This window comes from Plecotus auritus, assembly GCF_963455305.1.
Source record: "Plecotus auritus genome assembly, chromosome: 9".
NCBI classification, from domain to species: domain Eukaryota; kingdom Metazoa; phylum Chordata; class Mammalia; order Chiroptera; family Vespertilionidae; genus Plecotus; species Plecotus auritus.
In genome coordinates, this window is record NC_137783.1 from 141,041,162 (window position 1) to 141,057,605 (window position 16,444).

Genomic DNA, 16,444 nt, shown 5'->3' on the forward strand with positions numbered 1-16,444 from the left:
TATTAAAGACTATAATTTGGTATCTAATAACATTTATTTTGAAGGAATTTTAAGAAATACAAAATGTTTGTAAAATTATAAAGCTATGTGAAAGGAAAAGAAAAAGAGTATTTATAAACAAGAGACTAAATTTCTAAAAATGCACTAAAAAAAGTCCCACAGCTCTCTACTTACTCGCAAGTGCTGGAAAGCATGTATACTATATGGAAGTTCTAGAATTTTAGTGCAATCAGGTTGCTCAGGGTCTGGAGGGACAGGAGATTCTGTATCTATATAATCTTCAGGGCTAAAATCAAGAAGCAAGAAGCAATGAATAAAATGTGAAGAAATGTCCAATTTTCCCCTAATTGAACTATATTCTCAAAACATCTCAACTTTACAACCAGTATTACTCAACATTCATAACGTCTTCAGTGTTGTTAGAGTCAAACATTTTGGGAGTTCAAATTAAAGGAGATAAATCAAGAGTGAGAGAGAAAATAGGCTGGTGAGAGAATGTTAAGATCAGGGACTTTTTAAAAACTAATATAACACTGCTAAATTCTTTCGAGAAATATCAAATCAATTTACATTTCTGTTGATAGCCTCTCCCTATTTTTACATTTTATAGACGAAAACTATCTAAATGTTTTAATTTGTACGTACTTGATCATTACTGAGAAATATGTTTTCTACATGCTTATTAGTCATTTGTATTTCTTTTGCTATACATTGTTCAATTTACTGCCGTGGTATTAAATATCTTCAATAGTATGTACTTTGAACTTTCAAATTTCAAGAAACTTATCTGTGATTGAAGCTTATTCACATTGAGAAATAATTTATTGATTTGAGAAAGATCTGTTCAAGAAAACATAATTTGCGGGGAGGGAAGAGAATGTCTTTACCTGATGTCTTTGCTCTCCAAAGTTATGTATGTGCCATCATACAGATCCAGGTCCCCTAAGGGCACCTTGGCTTTGATGCAGTCTGGATCTTCTTTATTATGTCTTTGTTCCAGTCCTGTGTCTCTGTCCTCATTCTCTTCTATGTGAATTTTTTGAGCAACTAATTGCTTCTGTTGAGAAGAAAATAACACAATGGATTTTTCTAATATTTCCATCTAGATTCCACGTAGGAGAAAGGAGAATTTAATGTACTGAAGAAGCCTGAGAATCCTTTACAAAGGAAGATAAGGATTTTGAATATGCCCTCAATTAATTTAGTTGACATCAATAAGCTTCTCGGGACGGGTGAGAATAGCACTGAGATTTGGGGGCTATTTTTTGCCAATACAAAATTGACTAATATACTACAAAAAATGTAGACTATCTTAACTAATCAATCATTAATGAGAATAAATATATTTTCAATATGTGGATGCTCAACCACTGAACAACACTGGCCGGGTCAGAATAATCTTTTAAAACAAAAAATAAAATACTAAATTGACAGGAAACCAATTATATTGAAAAAAAAATTACATGATGGTTTACCTAGACTCCTACTTTTGGCAAGACAACTTGAAAGATGTCAGTACTCTAAAGTTTTTTAATGTTTGACCATAAATTTTTCAACAGGATTTAATTTATTCAGTTTCTTTTACCTTCTCCTGAACATGACAAAAGAGTCTAACATGCTTTAACTAATCACTGATCATGCCCCAAACCGACCACATATTGTTAATTTTATTTAGTTTTATCTTTTAAAACACAAACACAAAAAATAGTTGAATAAGTTTAGCAACTTTTTCATCAGTGTTTTTACTGACCATTAAGATGTACCTTTCACTGGCTTTACTTTTCTTCTTGCAAAAGTATACCTTTAATTTTATTTGAGTAAACTCTGTCTTTATATGTCAGAAAACATCTTTGCTTTGTTCTAACTCTTGAATGGTTTAAAAAAATATAAAATTCTAGTTTGACTGATTTTTTTCTTAACCTTCTGAGGTTATTCCTCCATTTCTTCTGATATATCGAAGAAGTCTATCTAATTGTCACTACTTTGCATATAAATTGTATTATCTAGTCTCATGGCTTTAAGTCTGCATGTCAATGATTAACAAATTTACATCTCCTGTCACACCTTTACCTCAGAGTCCACACTTGAAGAATCAACTCCCTACCCGATATCTCCACTAAGACTAATAGGTACCTCAAACTTAACATACCAAAGCCAAACTATCATTGATTTCCATAAACTTCCCAATCCTACACATCCATTAGTCTTCTCTACCTCAGCTACCATCAATCCATCCTTTCAATCTCCTGGATCAAAAACCCTCGAGTCATTCTTCACCCCTCATCATCTATCTCTCCCCAACCACTCCATGACCATCTCTTCTAACAGTTTTGATTCTATCCAGTTCCCAAGTCCAGAAACAGGTCTTATAATTTTGGTTTGGAGTTTCTACCTCAAAGTAATATTCTGCCCTAAAATGGGTTTCAGGAAATTGAAGATGAAATTATTTAGCCATTGGATGGTTTAGTTCCTTTTTTGATCCTTAGGTTTTGTCTTGTCTTCCTATTTGTTTTTCCCACACACTTTTCATGAACAGATGCTCCATCCCAGTCCTCAAGCAGTAAGCCTGATTCTCTTCATTTTGCATGGAATATTGCCAGTTCTCTTAACTCCTCAGAGATGAACTATCACACACCAATAGGGTGCTCCTGGCCTTGGAAACCAGCAGGTTTGTAGCTTCAGGCACTTTCCAAGCTTAGTGTGTCTGTTCCTTTTCTGGTCCATGGAGATGTTTATGTTGCTTTTAGGCCTGGCACCATTTTATTTTGATTTCCACTTTATATTTTATCAGCCATTGCTGTGTATATGAAGCAAAAGAAGTGTATTAAGTATAAACTCAATACACTACCTTAACCAATAATTAGTGGACTCAACATTTCTCATTTGTATTTTCACTGATGTGGTGAATGGCATTCCCCCCTGTATATACTCTAATTTGAGGCTCTTTCTCTTTATATTATGTCACCAGAGGCCCGGTGCATGAAATTCGTGCATGGGGGTGTGTGTCTCTCAGCCCAGCCTGCACCCTCTCCAATCTGGGACATCCCTCTCACAATCCAGGACTGCTGGCTCCCAACTGCTCGCCTGCCTGCCTTCCTGATTGCCCCTAACCGCTTCTGCCTGCCAGCCTGATCACCCTCTAACACTCCCCTGCCAGCCTGATTGATGCCTAACTGCTCCCCTGCCAGCCTGTTTTCCCCTAACTGCCCTGCCCTGCAGGCCTGGTCACCCCTAACTGCCCTCCCCTGCAGGCCTGGTAACCCCTAACTGCTCTCCCCTGCAGGCCTGGGTCCCTTCCAACTGCCTTTCCCTGCAGTCCTGGTTGCCCCCAACTTCCCTCCTCTGCCAGCCTGGTCACCCCTAACTGCCCTCCCCTGCAGGCTTGATCGCCCCCAACTGCCCTCCCTTGCAGGCCTGGTCCCTCCCAACTGCCCTCCCCTGCTGGCCATCTTGTGGCGGCCATCTTGTGTCCACATGGGGGCAGTCATCTTGTGTGTTGGAATGATGGTCAATTTGCATATTATCCTTTTATTAGATAGGATTAGATAGGATAGAGGCCTGGTGCACGGGTGGGGTCTGGCTGATTTGCCCTGAAGGGTGTCCCGGATCAGGATGGGGGTTCCCTTGGGGCGTGGGGTGGCCTGAGTGAGGGGCCTGTGGTGGTTTGCAGGCTGGCCATGCCCCCCGGCGACCCAAGCGGAGGCCCTGGTATCTGGGATTTATTTATCTTCTATAATTGAAACTTTGTAGCCTTGAGCGGAGCCAAGCCTCCTGCTTGCTCCGTGGCTGCCGCCATTTTTGTTGGGATTTATTTATCTTCTATAACTGAAACTTTGTAGCCTTGAGCAGAGGCCTGGGCCCGCCAGGGCAGGCGGAAAGCTTGGCTTCCTCCATTGCCGGGGGCAACCCAAGCCTCCTGCTCTCTCCGTGGCCGCAGCCATCTTGGTTGGGTTAATTTGCATACGCGCTCCTGATTGGCTGGTGGGTGTGGCTTGTGGTTGTAGCAGAGGTATGGTCAATTTGCATATTACTCTTTTATTAGATAGGATAACTAGAGGCCCGGTGCATGAAAATTCATGCACTCAAGGGGGTCCCTCAGCCTGGCCTGTGCCCTCTCGCAGTCCAGCCCCCCTTGGGGGATGTTCACCTGCTGGCTTAGGCCTGCTCCCTGGTGGGGAGCAGGCCTAAGCTGTCAGTCGGACATCCTTCGCGCTGCTGAGGAGGTGGGAGAGTCTACCACCACCACTGCGCTCACAGCCATCAGCCTGGATTGTGGCTGAGCGGAGCTCCCCCTGTGGGAGCGCACTGACCACCAGGGGGCAGCTCCTGTGTTAAGTGTCTGCCCCCTGGTGGTCAGTGCACGTCATAGTGACTGGTTGTTCCAGGTCATTCCACAGTTAGGGTCAATTTGCATATTACCCTTTTATTATATAGGATGACCCCTAAAAAATGGGATAGCATTAAACGTATAAAATGTGCCTATACATCTGAAAATAAAAAGTATTTTCTGTACCACTGCATCTTTTGAACACTGTTTTTTAAAAAACAGATCAAGCTTCCAAGCATGAAGCCTGATAAATATACCTATTGGCAAGCTCAGGGAAGGCCTACATGGAAATCTTGCAAACTCTAAAATCTAAAGTAACCACAAGGATGGTCTGAAATTAAACTTTAACTAAAAGCAGTTATGGTGGGTAGTCAACTCCTAGGCTGGTATCTTCCCTGACAAGGTCAATCTTTACCTTAACTGAGCTTATTGTCTTTTTGCATCTAAAATAACATATCACTGAAATGTCAGGGTAACTTTTAACTTCCCTTTTTCCCAGACCCATCAGGGCACAGCCAAATGTTCTGGGTGCCAGGACAGATACCACAAATTCATTCATTGTTATTATTATCATGTTAATTGTTGACTGTTAAGTATCCTGTACCTACCTAAGTAAAAAGAATTATGTGCCTATCATTTTACTCTTTATCCAATCCCAGAGGTCCCCCCCGCTTTGCTTTCTCCAGCCTCTCTAATCTATCATCAATGGATTTCACGTAACCCACCTATGTTTCCTCCTTTGATTAAAATGTATAAAAATAGGTAAAAAAAAAAAATGCCATTCTCTGGAGCACTATCTCAATCCTTTGAGATTCTGCATCCCAGCAATTGCTGACAGTTTGGCTCAAAAAAACTCACAAAAATTCTTTACAGGTTTGAATGTTTCTACGTTCATAATATAATAACTCCTGTGAAATGCAACAAGTTTCAGCTGCATATTGCATGCCCACTTGCCTCACCTCCAATTCTTTGAGGTAGTTAACTGTTGTTTCTTGTCTCATTAATATGACTAAGTCATGGGGATGCTTCAAGTTCATTGGTGAATCCACCTGCAAAAAAGCAAGCAATAAATAAATAAAGCTCAGATATTGTTAACATAATAAAGTTTCCTTTAATATGCTCTAAATTATTGTTCAATCCCCATTATAACCAGTGTTAGGTGCTCAATAAAACTCAAGAGTTATTTCAAAACTGATCATATATAAATTTCAACAAGGAGAATGACAGGTTCAAAAGCTGTCCTTGAACTTCTACTTGAAAGAGCAAGCTTTTGAAGTGAATATTCTGACTTGACTGGTTAGATGAGAAATATTCAACATGAGAAGTATTTGGCAACGGATGATAAATTCCTTAAAAGATATTTCACATCTGTAATAACAAAAAGGGATTGTCTTGTCTTGATTATCACATTCCATATCGGAACAGATTTGGAAGCAATAAAAGGAAAGTACTAAAAGGACCAATTTTTTTCCTCTTTTTTTAATGTTTTCTTTTTTCTTTATTCTTTTTTTCTCACAAAAAACAATTTTAAATACAATAATGTTACATGCAGGAAACACCAATTATTCAAGAAAAATGATCTTAAATATATTACATGCAATAAACATTAATATTTCAAGAAAAAAAGGATTTTAAGTATAATAATATTACCAAAACTGTACTAATATAGTATGATATCACAAAAGTTGTAGGAAATATTAAAAATCTGCAAATAACAGGATTACTTCTATTATATTCTAAAATATTATTTTTTTCCCCTCTGGCTCTTTTTTTTTTTTTTTTTTTTTTAAGGTACTAGAGGCTGGTGCACAACATTCGTGCACTGGACGGGGAGCGGGGTTCCCTCTGCCCAGCCTGAGCCCTTTAGCAGCCCAGGAGCCCTCAGGGGATGTCTGACTGATGGCTTAGGAGCCTGGCTTCTGGCTGAGCCACGCTCCTCCTGTGGGAGCACACTGACCACTAGGGGGCAGTTCCTGTGTTAAGCGTCTGCCACTAGTCGTCCCACTGTTCGGTTGATTTGCATATTAGCCTTTTATTATATAGGATTACATATGTGTCCTTATCCCTCCATTGCCTCTCCCCCACCCTCACTCATGCCCTCACCCCCGCCCCCCCCCCCCCCCCCGGTGTCTGTGTCTGTCTGTTGGTTAGGTTTATGTGCGTGCATACAAGTCCTTTGGTTGATCTCTCCCCCTTACCCCCAACCTCCCCTACCTTCCCTCTGAGGTTTGAGCATCTGAGCTCTGTCTCTGGCTCTATTTTTGTTCATCAGTTTACATTGTTCATTATATTCCACAAATGAGTGAGATCATGTGATATTTATCTTTCTCTGCCTGGCCTATTTCACTTAGCATAATGCTTTCCAGCTCCATCCATGTTGTGGCAAATGGTAAGAGTTCCTTCTTTTTTACTACAGCACAGTATTCCATTGTGTAGATGTACCACAGCTTTCTAATCCACTCATCTGCCGATGGGCACTTAGGCTGTTTCCAAATCTTAGCTATTGTAAATTGTGCTGCTATGAACATAGGGGTGCATATATCCTTTCTGATTGGTGTTTCTGATTTCTTTGGATATATTCCTAGAAGTAGGATTACTGGGTCAAATGAGAGTTCCATTTTTAATTTTTTGAGGAAACTCCATACTGTTTTCTACAGTGGCTGCACCAGTCTGCATTCCTACCAGCAGTGTAAGAGGGTTCCTTTTTCTCCACATCCTTACCAGCCATTCTGACAGGTGTGAGATGGTATCTCATTGTCGTTTTGATTTGCATCTCTCAGATGATTAGTGACTTTGAGCATGTTTTCATATGTCTCTTGGCCTTCTTTATGTCCTCTTTTGAAAAGTGTCTATTTCAGGTCCTTTGCCCATTTTTTTTATTGTATTGTTAATTATCCTTTTGTTAAGTTGTATGAGTAGAACCAATTTTTGAAAATGACTTATGGAAGCCAGAAATGAAAAATATAAATAACCTTGAGATTTATTATTTATAACTTATGTTCTCCAAATCATAAACAAGCAACTATGTCATTGAAGATGTAGAAAAATAAACTTTCATATGCTGATAGCAGGCTTATAAATTTATTCTTATTTGAAGGGTTATTTGACAACATAATCAAAATGTTATAAGTACATATCCCTTGACCTGGAAATATAAACTCTAGGGAACTATCCTATAGTCATTCTTAAACAAGCAGGCAGATATATACAAGGATGCTCACTATAAGACCTTTAGCTGGAAAAAAAAATCCACAATAATAACCTAATAACCCATCAATAAGGAAATAGGGAAATCCATTATCCGATGGAATGGGATATGGAAAGCTAGATCTACTGTCCTGCAAAAATGTTCACAAGGTATAGTTAACTAAAAACAATAAAGAATAATAAGTATACTATGATTTTTAAAAGAAATTGTGTGTATACTTTTATAGATATAGATGTATACATGTCTGTGTATGCACAAAACTAAATCGGCTTATAGTGGTGTCTTTTGGGAAATGGGATAAAGAGGAGAGGTGTATTCATGCTTTTATTTTATATATACATGTTTATTTTTAAATTGTTGGTAATATACACATAACACTTTTAAAATAAGGAAAAACAATTCACACACATTTATATACATCTTTGGAATTTCAGAAAAATCTAAGACACTGACTGTTCTTGGTACCTAAGGGATAAAATGAAGTTCATGCTATCTCATAGTGTTGGGTTGTCAAATTATATACCAGCCCTTCAGGAAGTTCCATTCTGAGAAGAAACTATTTTTTAGTAACCTCTAAGAAATTGACATCTGCTCAACTAATTGATTTTGGAGATAACTTTTTGCCTGCAGAAGATAGCCTTGGTAAATATGAGAGCCCATTAAAAATTATTTTAAAAAGGCTTCCGTACAGACGCCAAGGAGCAAACATCATGGAGAAGACCGGCGGCAGCCGAAAGAAAGGCCTGAAGCGCAAGAGCGCTGCCGAAGAACCTCAGGAGGCTGCCGTCGTTGAGGATGGGGCGACGGAAAGCGGGGGCCAAGCCCCGAAAGCGTCTGCCTTCCCTCCAGGCTTCAGCATTTTGGAGATTAAGAACAAACAGCGGCGACACTTAATGTTCACGCGGTGGAAACAGCAGCAGCGGAAGGAAAAGTTGGCAGCTAAGAAAAAACTTAAAAAAGAGAGAGAGGCTCTTGGTGACAAGGCTCCACCAAAGCCTATACCCAAGACCATTGACAACCAGCGAGTATATGATGAAACCACAGTAGACCCTAATGATGAAGAGGTTGCTTATGATGAAGCTACAGATGAATTTGCTTCTTATTTCAACAGACAAACTTCTCCCAAGATTCTCATTACAACATCAGATAGACCTCATGGGAGAACAGTACGACTCTGTGAACAGCTTTCCACAGTTATACCAAACTCACATGTTTACTACAGAAGAGGACTGGCTCTGAAAAGAATTATTCCACAGTGCATCTCAAGAGATTTCACAGATCTGATCGTTATTAATGAAGATCGTAAAACACCAAATGGATTAATTCTGAGTCACTTGCCAAATGGACCAACTGCTCATTTTAAAATGAGCAGTGTTCGTCTGCGTAAAGAAATTAAGAGAAGAGGCAAAGACCCCACAGAACACGTACCTGAAATAATTCTGAATAATTTTACAACTCGGCTGGGTCATTCTGTTGGACGAATGTTTGCATCTCTATTTCCCCATAATCCTCAGTTTATTGGAAGGCAGGTTGCCACATTCCACAATCAACGGGATTATATCTTCTTCAGATTTCACAGATACATATTCAAGAGTGAAAAGAAAGTGGGAATTCAGGAACTTGGACCACGTTTTACCTTGAAATTAAGATCTCTTCAGAAAGGAACCTTTGATTCTAAATATGGTGAATATAAATGGGTCCATAAGCACTGGGAAATGGATACAAGTAGAAGAAAATTCCATTTATAAAATACTGAAGGAACAGTATTGGATTTTGCAGAACAGGCCTATCTTAAATTTGTAACAGAAGACTCTTCAAAATGGCATTTACTGATTTCATATACCTTCTTTCGTGTCTGGACAAATTATGGAGTGCCATGAATTACCACTCACTTTCTGTAGGAAATACAAATAAAAGTCATTTGGGTGGAAAAAAAAAAAAAGAGGGGATAAGAACAACATGAAAAAAACTTGGCTTTAATTATATAAATGAAAACAATTGGACAATGTTGAGTGACTACAATAAAACTTATCTGCCTTTGCTCATTCTACCATCTTGGAGATGCCAGAAGAAAAAGAGATGCTAGTCACAAGTAATTTCCATTCATACTTTCATTGCATTGATCTGAACTACATAATTACCATTATCTAGTTACATAATTATCACCTCTCCTGGTCTTGCTTTTAAGATGAAATCCCTTCACTACTACCTGGCCTTCCCACTATATTAGATTTATATTAAAACTTTTCTGAATTTAAAAGGCACTAAAAATATAATAGCAAGGCCTATACACGGCCACCTGAGCTGTAAATCTATATCAAATAATCACACCTACCAAAGGCCTACAAGGAAAATGTTGTTTATCTCAATAAGAGGTGGAAAATTTTGCTTCTCTTTTCAATAGTAGTTGAACAAATTCGCAACAGGTATATACGAAAGCTACTATAATAAATTGAATTTGGACCAATTTAAATTCAAAGCCCATCAATCTTCTTTACAATGTGATATATATTTGTGATATGTTACAACATACCAAAATTTTTATAGGAGAAAATGTAAAAGCTACAGCCAGTGGCTAGACTACAAAAGAGCTATACATAAGAAAGCCAAAGGCTAGAGAAACCAAGATGGCGGCATAGGTAAGCACCTAAACTGCTGCCTCGCACAACAATTTCAAAACTACAACTAAAAGACAGAACGGACATCATCCAGAACCACAGGAAGGCTGGCTCAGTGGAAATTCTACAACTAGAAGGAAAGAGAAAAGCTCACGGAGAATCAGAGGAGCGGCAAAGGGCTGAGGTATGGAGGTGCAAGTGCCTGGCTGACTTTCTCTGGTGAGAGGGGGAAGGAAGCCCCCGAATGCACTGAACCCCAGTTCCGGGCGAAACCCCATGGACCCAGGCTCATACAGGGGGAGTCTGGACTGTCAGGTAGAGAGAAAGGCACACGGAGACTCAGAGACCCGGGGGAGCCGCGGCGGGCAGGGGTCGGGAGGCGCGCGCGCGAGTGCTCGCAGAGAAGGCTGAATGTGGAGGTTGCCGCAGGCTTTCCCTAGCGGAAGGGAGTCGGAAGCTCCTGACTGCACTGAACCCTAGTTCCGACTGCACTGAACCCCAGTTCTGGGCGAGCCCCTGGGGACCCACGCTCTTATGGGGGGAATCTGGATTGTCAGGTGGAAATTCAGGGGAGCCGCGGAAGGCAGAGGTCTGGAGGCGCGTGCGCAAGAGCAGGGCTGACAGGAAGCCAAGACTGTCTGCTCCACCCTGAGACTCCGCCCCATCTAAGCTGAGCACAGAAGCTTTTGCAATTTGGCAAGTCTAATCCTATAAGGCTGTCTCCAGCACCAAACTTCTCCCAGCATAGACACAGCTGATCCTCATAGCCAACTGGCCTGGAGGTCAATTCCTCCCAGTGATACCAACAACAATCAAGACTTAACTACAACAAGGCTGTACACACAGTCCACAAAGGGGTGCACCAAGAATGTCCACCTCAGGTTAACTGGGGAGGCCGACCCACTGGGCCATATAGGAAACCTAGCACACAAAGCTACCCTACCAACTCAGGGAAGCAGCAAAAATGCGGAGACAAAGAAACAGATCACAAACGAAAGAAATGGAGGAAAACAAACGACTGGATATAGAATTCAAAACCACGGTTATAAGGCTTTTCAAGAATATCCTAGAAAAGGCCGATAAATTTAGCAAGACCCTCGAAGATATGAAAAAGGACCAACTAGAAATTAAACATACACTGACTGAAATAAAAAATATTATACAGAGACCCAACAGCAAACTAGAGGAATGCAAGAATCAAGTCAAAGATTTGAAAAACAAAGAAGCAAAAAACACTCAGCCGGAAAAGCAAAAAGAAAAAAGAATCAAAAAAGTTTAAGATAGTGTAAGAAGCCTCTGGAACAACTTCAAGCGTACCAACATCAGAATTATGGGGGTGTCAGAAGAAGACAGAGAGCAAGATACTGAAAACCTATTTGAAGAAATAATGACTGAAAACTTTCCCCTACCTGGTGAAAGAAATAGACTTACAAGTCCAGGAAGCGCACAGAACCCCAAACGAAAGGAATCCAAAGAGGACCACATCAAGACACATCATAATTAAAATGCCAAGGGCAAAAGACAAAGAGAGAATATTAAAAGCAGCAAGAGAAAAACAGTTAATTACCTACAAGGGAGCACCCATACAAATGTCAGCTGATTTCCCAACAGAAACTATGCAGGCCAGACGGGAGTGGCAAGAAATTTTCAAAGTGATGAATAGCAAGAACCTACAACCAAGATTACTCTACCCAGCAAAGCTATCATTCAGAATTGAAGGTCAGATAAAGAGCTTCACAGATAAGAAAAAGCTAAAGGAGTTCATCACCACCAAACCGGTATTATGTGAAATGCTGAAAGGTATTCTTTAAGAAGAGGAAGAAGAAAAAAGTAAAGATAAAAATTATGAACAACAAATACATATCTATCAACAAGTGAACCTAAAAATCAAGTGAATTAAAAAACTGAGGAACAAAATAAACTGGTGAATATAATAGAATCAGGGGCATAGAAAGGGAGTGGACTGATAATTCTCAGGGGGAAAGGGAATGGGAGGGTGCAGGAATAAACTGGACAAAAATCGTACACCTATGGATGAGGACAGTCGGGGGGAGGTAAGGGCAGAGGGTGGGGTGGGAACCAGGTGGAGGGGAGCTATGGGGGGAAAAAGGAAAAACAATTGTAATAATCTGAACAATAAAGGTTTATTAAATTAAAAAAAAATAAAATGATGTAGTTAGCTTGGAAAAAATAAAAAAAAAAGAAAGAAAGCCAAAGAAAGCCTGCTTACTTTGCAACTTTATTTCTCAAGAGGTGGCTATTTACTATGTAACTTTATATAAAGTATTTTTTTAATGAGGATTTTTTAGAAAAAAAATTGGAGTGAGAGTGAAAGTGGGAATATGACATTCCTATTCCAAAATACCTAACCAGTCTGATTACCTGGTATTTGGAGAATTGTAAGAGGAATAAAAGAATGAGATAAATGAAGGTTTACATTAGAGAACTAAATGCAGGGGTAGGGAATGTCTGGCCCTGCCAACAAATCAGGGGTGAGTTAATTGTTTGACCCAAATACAGCAGGCTAATTTTTAGCTGGTAATTTTGTATGGCCGGAGAATGATGTTATAAATACCCAAATGGCCGGTGGCAGAAAAAAGTTTCCCCACCCCCGATTTAAAGTATAGTCTTAGTTTTAGATTAAAAAGATACTCGATAACCAGGGCTTTATATATTTGAATAGCATAGGTTTGGCCAACATTCAAATATAAGGAAATACTTTTCATTTCCTTGAAGATTTTAGTTCAACAAGATACAGCAGCTGGAGGAGGTATAAAGTGATCTGCAGAAGGAAGGGAGTCCACTGACAGCTGTGTTTCTCTTTTTACATGGCAGCAAATGGCATGGACCTTCGCCAGATAAGGGTTAGCAGTAAGTGATTTATAGCCTGACATATATTTTTATTGAGGTATCTTCAAGTTCTTAAATTGTAAGACATGATAATTATCCTTGGCAAATGTCAATCAGCTCGAATTTCTCTCCTTTCAAACACCCCTCCTTCTTAGATTACAAATACCACACCATCCACTCAACCAGGCCCACTATGAGTCAATATTCAGAATCTATGTACTCTTATTTTATACAAATAGTGAAAAGTTATGGTAATATCCTTTAAATCCAGCTGAGATTTCATATATCATATTTCGTGAGTGGTAGTTTCCAGTTGGTGGACTCTGGATGATTATGAACCAGTGAAATGCTGTCTCTCTGACTCCACTTGTTCAAGCCTGTATTGTTCTCATGGCCTTATGGCTCCTGCTTTGGACAAGCTAATCATTAGAGGAATTCTGTGTGGGGCTTGAATTTTTACAAAAATAGCCCCTCCTATTTTCCCTTCTCTTGACATAAAAGAAGCCTGAATCTTGTAATTTCTTAAAATGGATCTGAGGAACTACCAGGGTCCCCATCTTCTTGGTTGGTGCCTTCTTGGTCAATAAACCTTTCCTTACTCCAAACTCTGACGTTTTTAGTTTTGGCATTCTGAAGCTTCCAGCAAAGGGACTTTGGAGGGTAACAATTATTCTTTTCTTGTGTTTTCTGACTTTTTCTACAGGGAACACATATTACTTAACTATATAAAGTAGTTCCCTTTTTCTTTTTTAAGTGCTATCTACGGGCCATCTTATATATTTAAGCAACATGTATTTATTAAATTTTATTTTTATTGCTGAAAGTATACAGATATTCCCTTCCCCACCCCATTGACTCCCTCCAGGCTTTCCCCACACAACTGTCTGTCCATGAGCTATGCACATATGCGTATAAGTTCATTGGTTAATGACAAGTGTAAGCTCAGGTCTGAGGAACAATTTTGTAGCTTTTCCTTGTATATTTATAGAGAAAAAGTTCCTCTCACAGATGTGAGGGCCGGCATAACACTTCAAAAAGGCAACATCTATTGTATTTTCTTGTTCCTTATCTCCCTCCCCTCAGATTTTTATCCTGATCTTAAATCTAGTTCATTGCCATTTTCAATTAATCATCTAAGGAGCCCTCACCTTTGTGACCCCCATCATACTAATATAATAAAAGCCTAATATGCAAATTGTCCCCTAGACCAGGAGTTCGACCAGGAGTTTGACCAGGGGGCGGGCTGGCTGGCCAACCGTGGGAAGGGAGTTCCCAGCTGACAGCCGCTAGGGATCCTACCTGTGCACGAATTTCATGCATTGGGCCTCTAGTACTAATATAGTGGCAAGGAAATGAGTTTTAGAAGGATGGGATGAGGGAGGCGGAAGAGTCTGCCCACTTTACACACAACTTCTTCCAGGTCTAGAGAATTGCAAGTTCACAAAATAACAGTCAGCCTTAGCTCTTGAGAGGGAAGTACACAGGCTTCTGCCTATAATTGTCAAAACTTTTATATTAATATGAACAGATCTTTCACTAGAAACATTTCCTTATATAAGATCATTAAAACACTATTATTATGAACTGTGTGAGTTTCGGAAATATTTTTTTAAAGATGACATTTTTGCTTCTAGAGTACTTGTCCAGTATTTTAATGATAAATTCAAAGCCAGTCTCAATTTTGTAAGCTACCAAGTTATCAAAACTAAATATAAACTTTAAATAAACAAAAATATCTAATCCTGACGATCTCATGAATTTTTATGGTCTTATATCTCTAGTTTTAAAAGTCTTACCCTAAATTAGATGTTACCTTTTTATTTGCATAGTTGCTGGAAGACACAGTTGTACATTCTTAAAGTCACATGAAATAATCTAGGTATTTAAAGTATATTACCTATATATGTAAAAAGCCAGCGACCGAAACGCCGTAATGACTAGAATGACCAGTTGCTATGACACCCACTGCGGCTGGCGAACTGGCCTGATCTGGGGGTGGGGCCGGCTGGTCAACCTCCTGTGCCCCTCCCCCTAGTTGGCCCCGCCCCCAATTGCCCCCCCCCCCCAATCAGGGGAAGGGCCTGCTGGGCCAACCTCCCACCGACTCCGACTCCTGATAGGCCTGGCCCTGATCCGCCCCGATTGGGGCCCAGAGGCCGGACCCCACCCGTGCACAAATTCGTGCACTGGGCCTCTAATATAGCTATAATCTGGATTTGGATATGTAGTGTTACAGCCAATTTTGCGAGAATATTCATGTCAAATAATCACCATTTTCCTAACTGATAGTCAAGTTAATTTTTCAATTTAAACATGAACAACTTCTAATAAAAGTACCTTTAGCCTACATTTTCTGATTTATGTAACCAAGAACTATACAAAAAACATGAATAAAGTAGACAATTTACAATTTTCAAGGAAAGAGAATGAAACACTGAATCAAGACAGAAGAGTCATGGGTATTTATCATTCCAGTAGTTATGATATTCTTGTAAATATCTACAGAAACAATGTAGCTAAACAGTTGGAATTGTTTTATATGTAACTCAGAAGTGATTCTCATTCCAGCAGCAAATATTTATGAAACATAGAATAATGGTCTAATAAATGTCCATGTCCCAATCCCCAGAAGCTCTGAATATATTAGGTTACATGGCAAAAGGAAATTAAGGTAACTGATAGAGTTAAGGTGGGTATTCAGATTACCTTAATTAAGACAGAGAGTATAACCTGGATCATCCAAGTGAGCCCAAAGTAATCACAGGGTCCTTAAAAGGAGAATAGCTCTGTCAACTATAATTTTTAAAATGAAACAATATTTAAAAATAAATAAAAGTAGTCAGTTCTATAATAACGACTAAAGTGGAACAGGGAAGTCAAAGAGAGAGATGTGATTAAGGAGAAATGGTCAGAGATGCAATGTTGCTGGCTTTGAAGATGTAATAAAAAGGGGCCAAGAGAGAGTGCCCTTCTAGTTACTAAATGGGATGCTGTCTGATTTATGAATCACATAATAGAACCAACTAGATCTTCAAATTTACTCAGTTGAATTTTGTTAACAGATTTGGTGACAGCTTCAGAAGCAAGTGAACTGATGGCACTTTGGGACAATGAGAAGCACAGGCGCAGCTCCCACAAACACCATTTTGAGGTCACTGTCTTTCTCTCAGTATCCCTGGGATGCTGGCACACTCATTTCCCCCTCAATAAAATGGGCATGGCTGGTGGTATATTCAGGGAAGTGGCCCAATATGCTACGAAAGAAGGCTGTACGAGATTTGCTACCAGTGGTCATCTCAGATGCTTCCCCAACACCTCTGGCAAAAAGAGAGTAAGGAGAATTGAGAAATCAAAACTATCCTTGGGTCCAGGATATGCCTGCTATCTCTTTTCATGTTTCCTTAACCTAATTCCTCGCTGAACTGGGCAAAGAAGCCCACA

The 16,444-nt window shown here is 39.6% G+C and overlaps 2 protein-coding genes across 4 annotated transcripts in view; one reads left to right on the forward strand and one right to left on the reverse strand.

Annotated features, from left to right (window-relative positions):
* TTC17 (tetratricopeptide repeat domain 17) overlaps positions 1 to 16,444 on the reverse strand; it is a 97,402-nt gene that overhangs the window by 68,909 nt on the left and 12,049 nt on the right. For all 3 annotated transcript variants that reach the window (XM_080687396.1, XM_080687398.1, XM_080687397.1), the window contains exons 2-4: positions 5,287 to 5,376; positions 888 to 1,057; positions 175 to 286 (exon numbers count right to left, since the gene is read on the reverse strand). In XM_080687396.1, the coding sequence (XP_080543522.1) occupies positions 175 to 286; positions 888 to 1,057; positions 5,287 to 5,376 (372 nt within the window). The remainder of the gene's footprint in view (positions 1 to 174; positions 287 to 887; positions 1,058 to 5,286; positions 5,377 to 16,444) is intronic.
* LOC308257528 (ribosome production factor 1-like) lies at positions 8,241 to 9,283 on the forward strand (the record flags this gene model as incomplete). The annotated part of the gene is made up of 1 exon (XM_080687399.1): positions 8,241 to 9,283. The coding sequence occupies exon 1, from the start codon at positions 8,246 to 8,248 to the stop codon at positions 9,281 to 9,283; it is 1,038 nt and encodes a 345-aa protein (XP_080543525.1). The 5' UTR covers positions 8,241 to 8,245.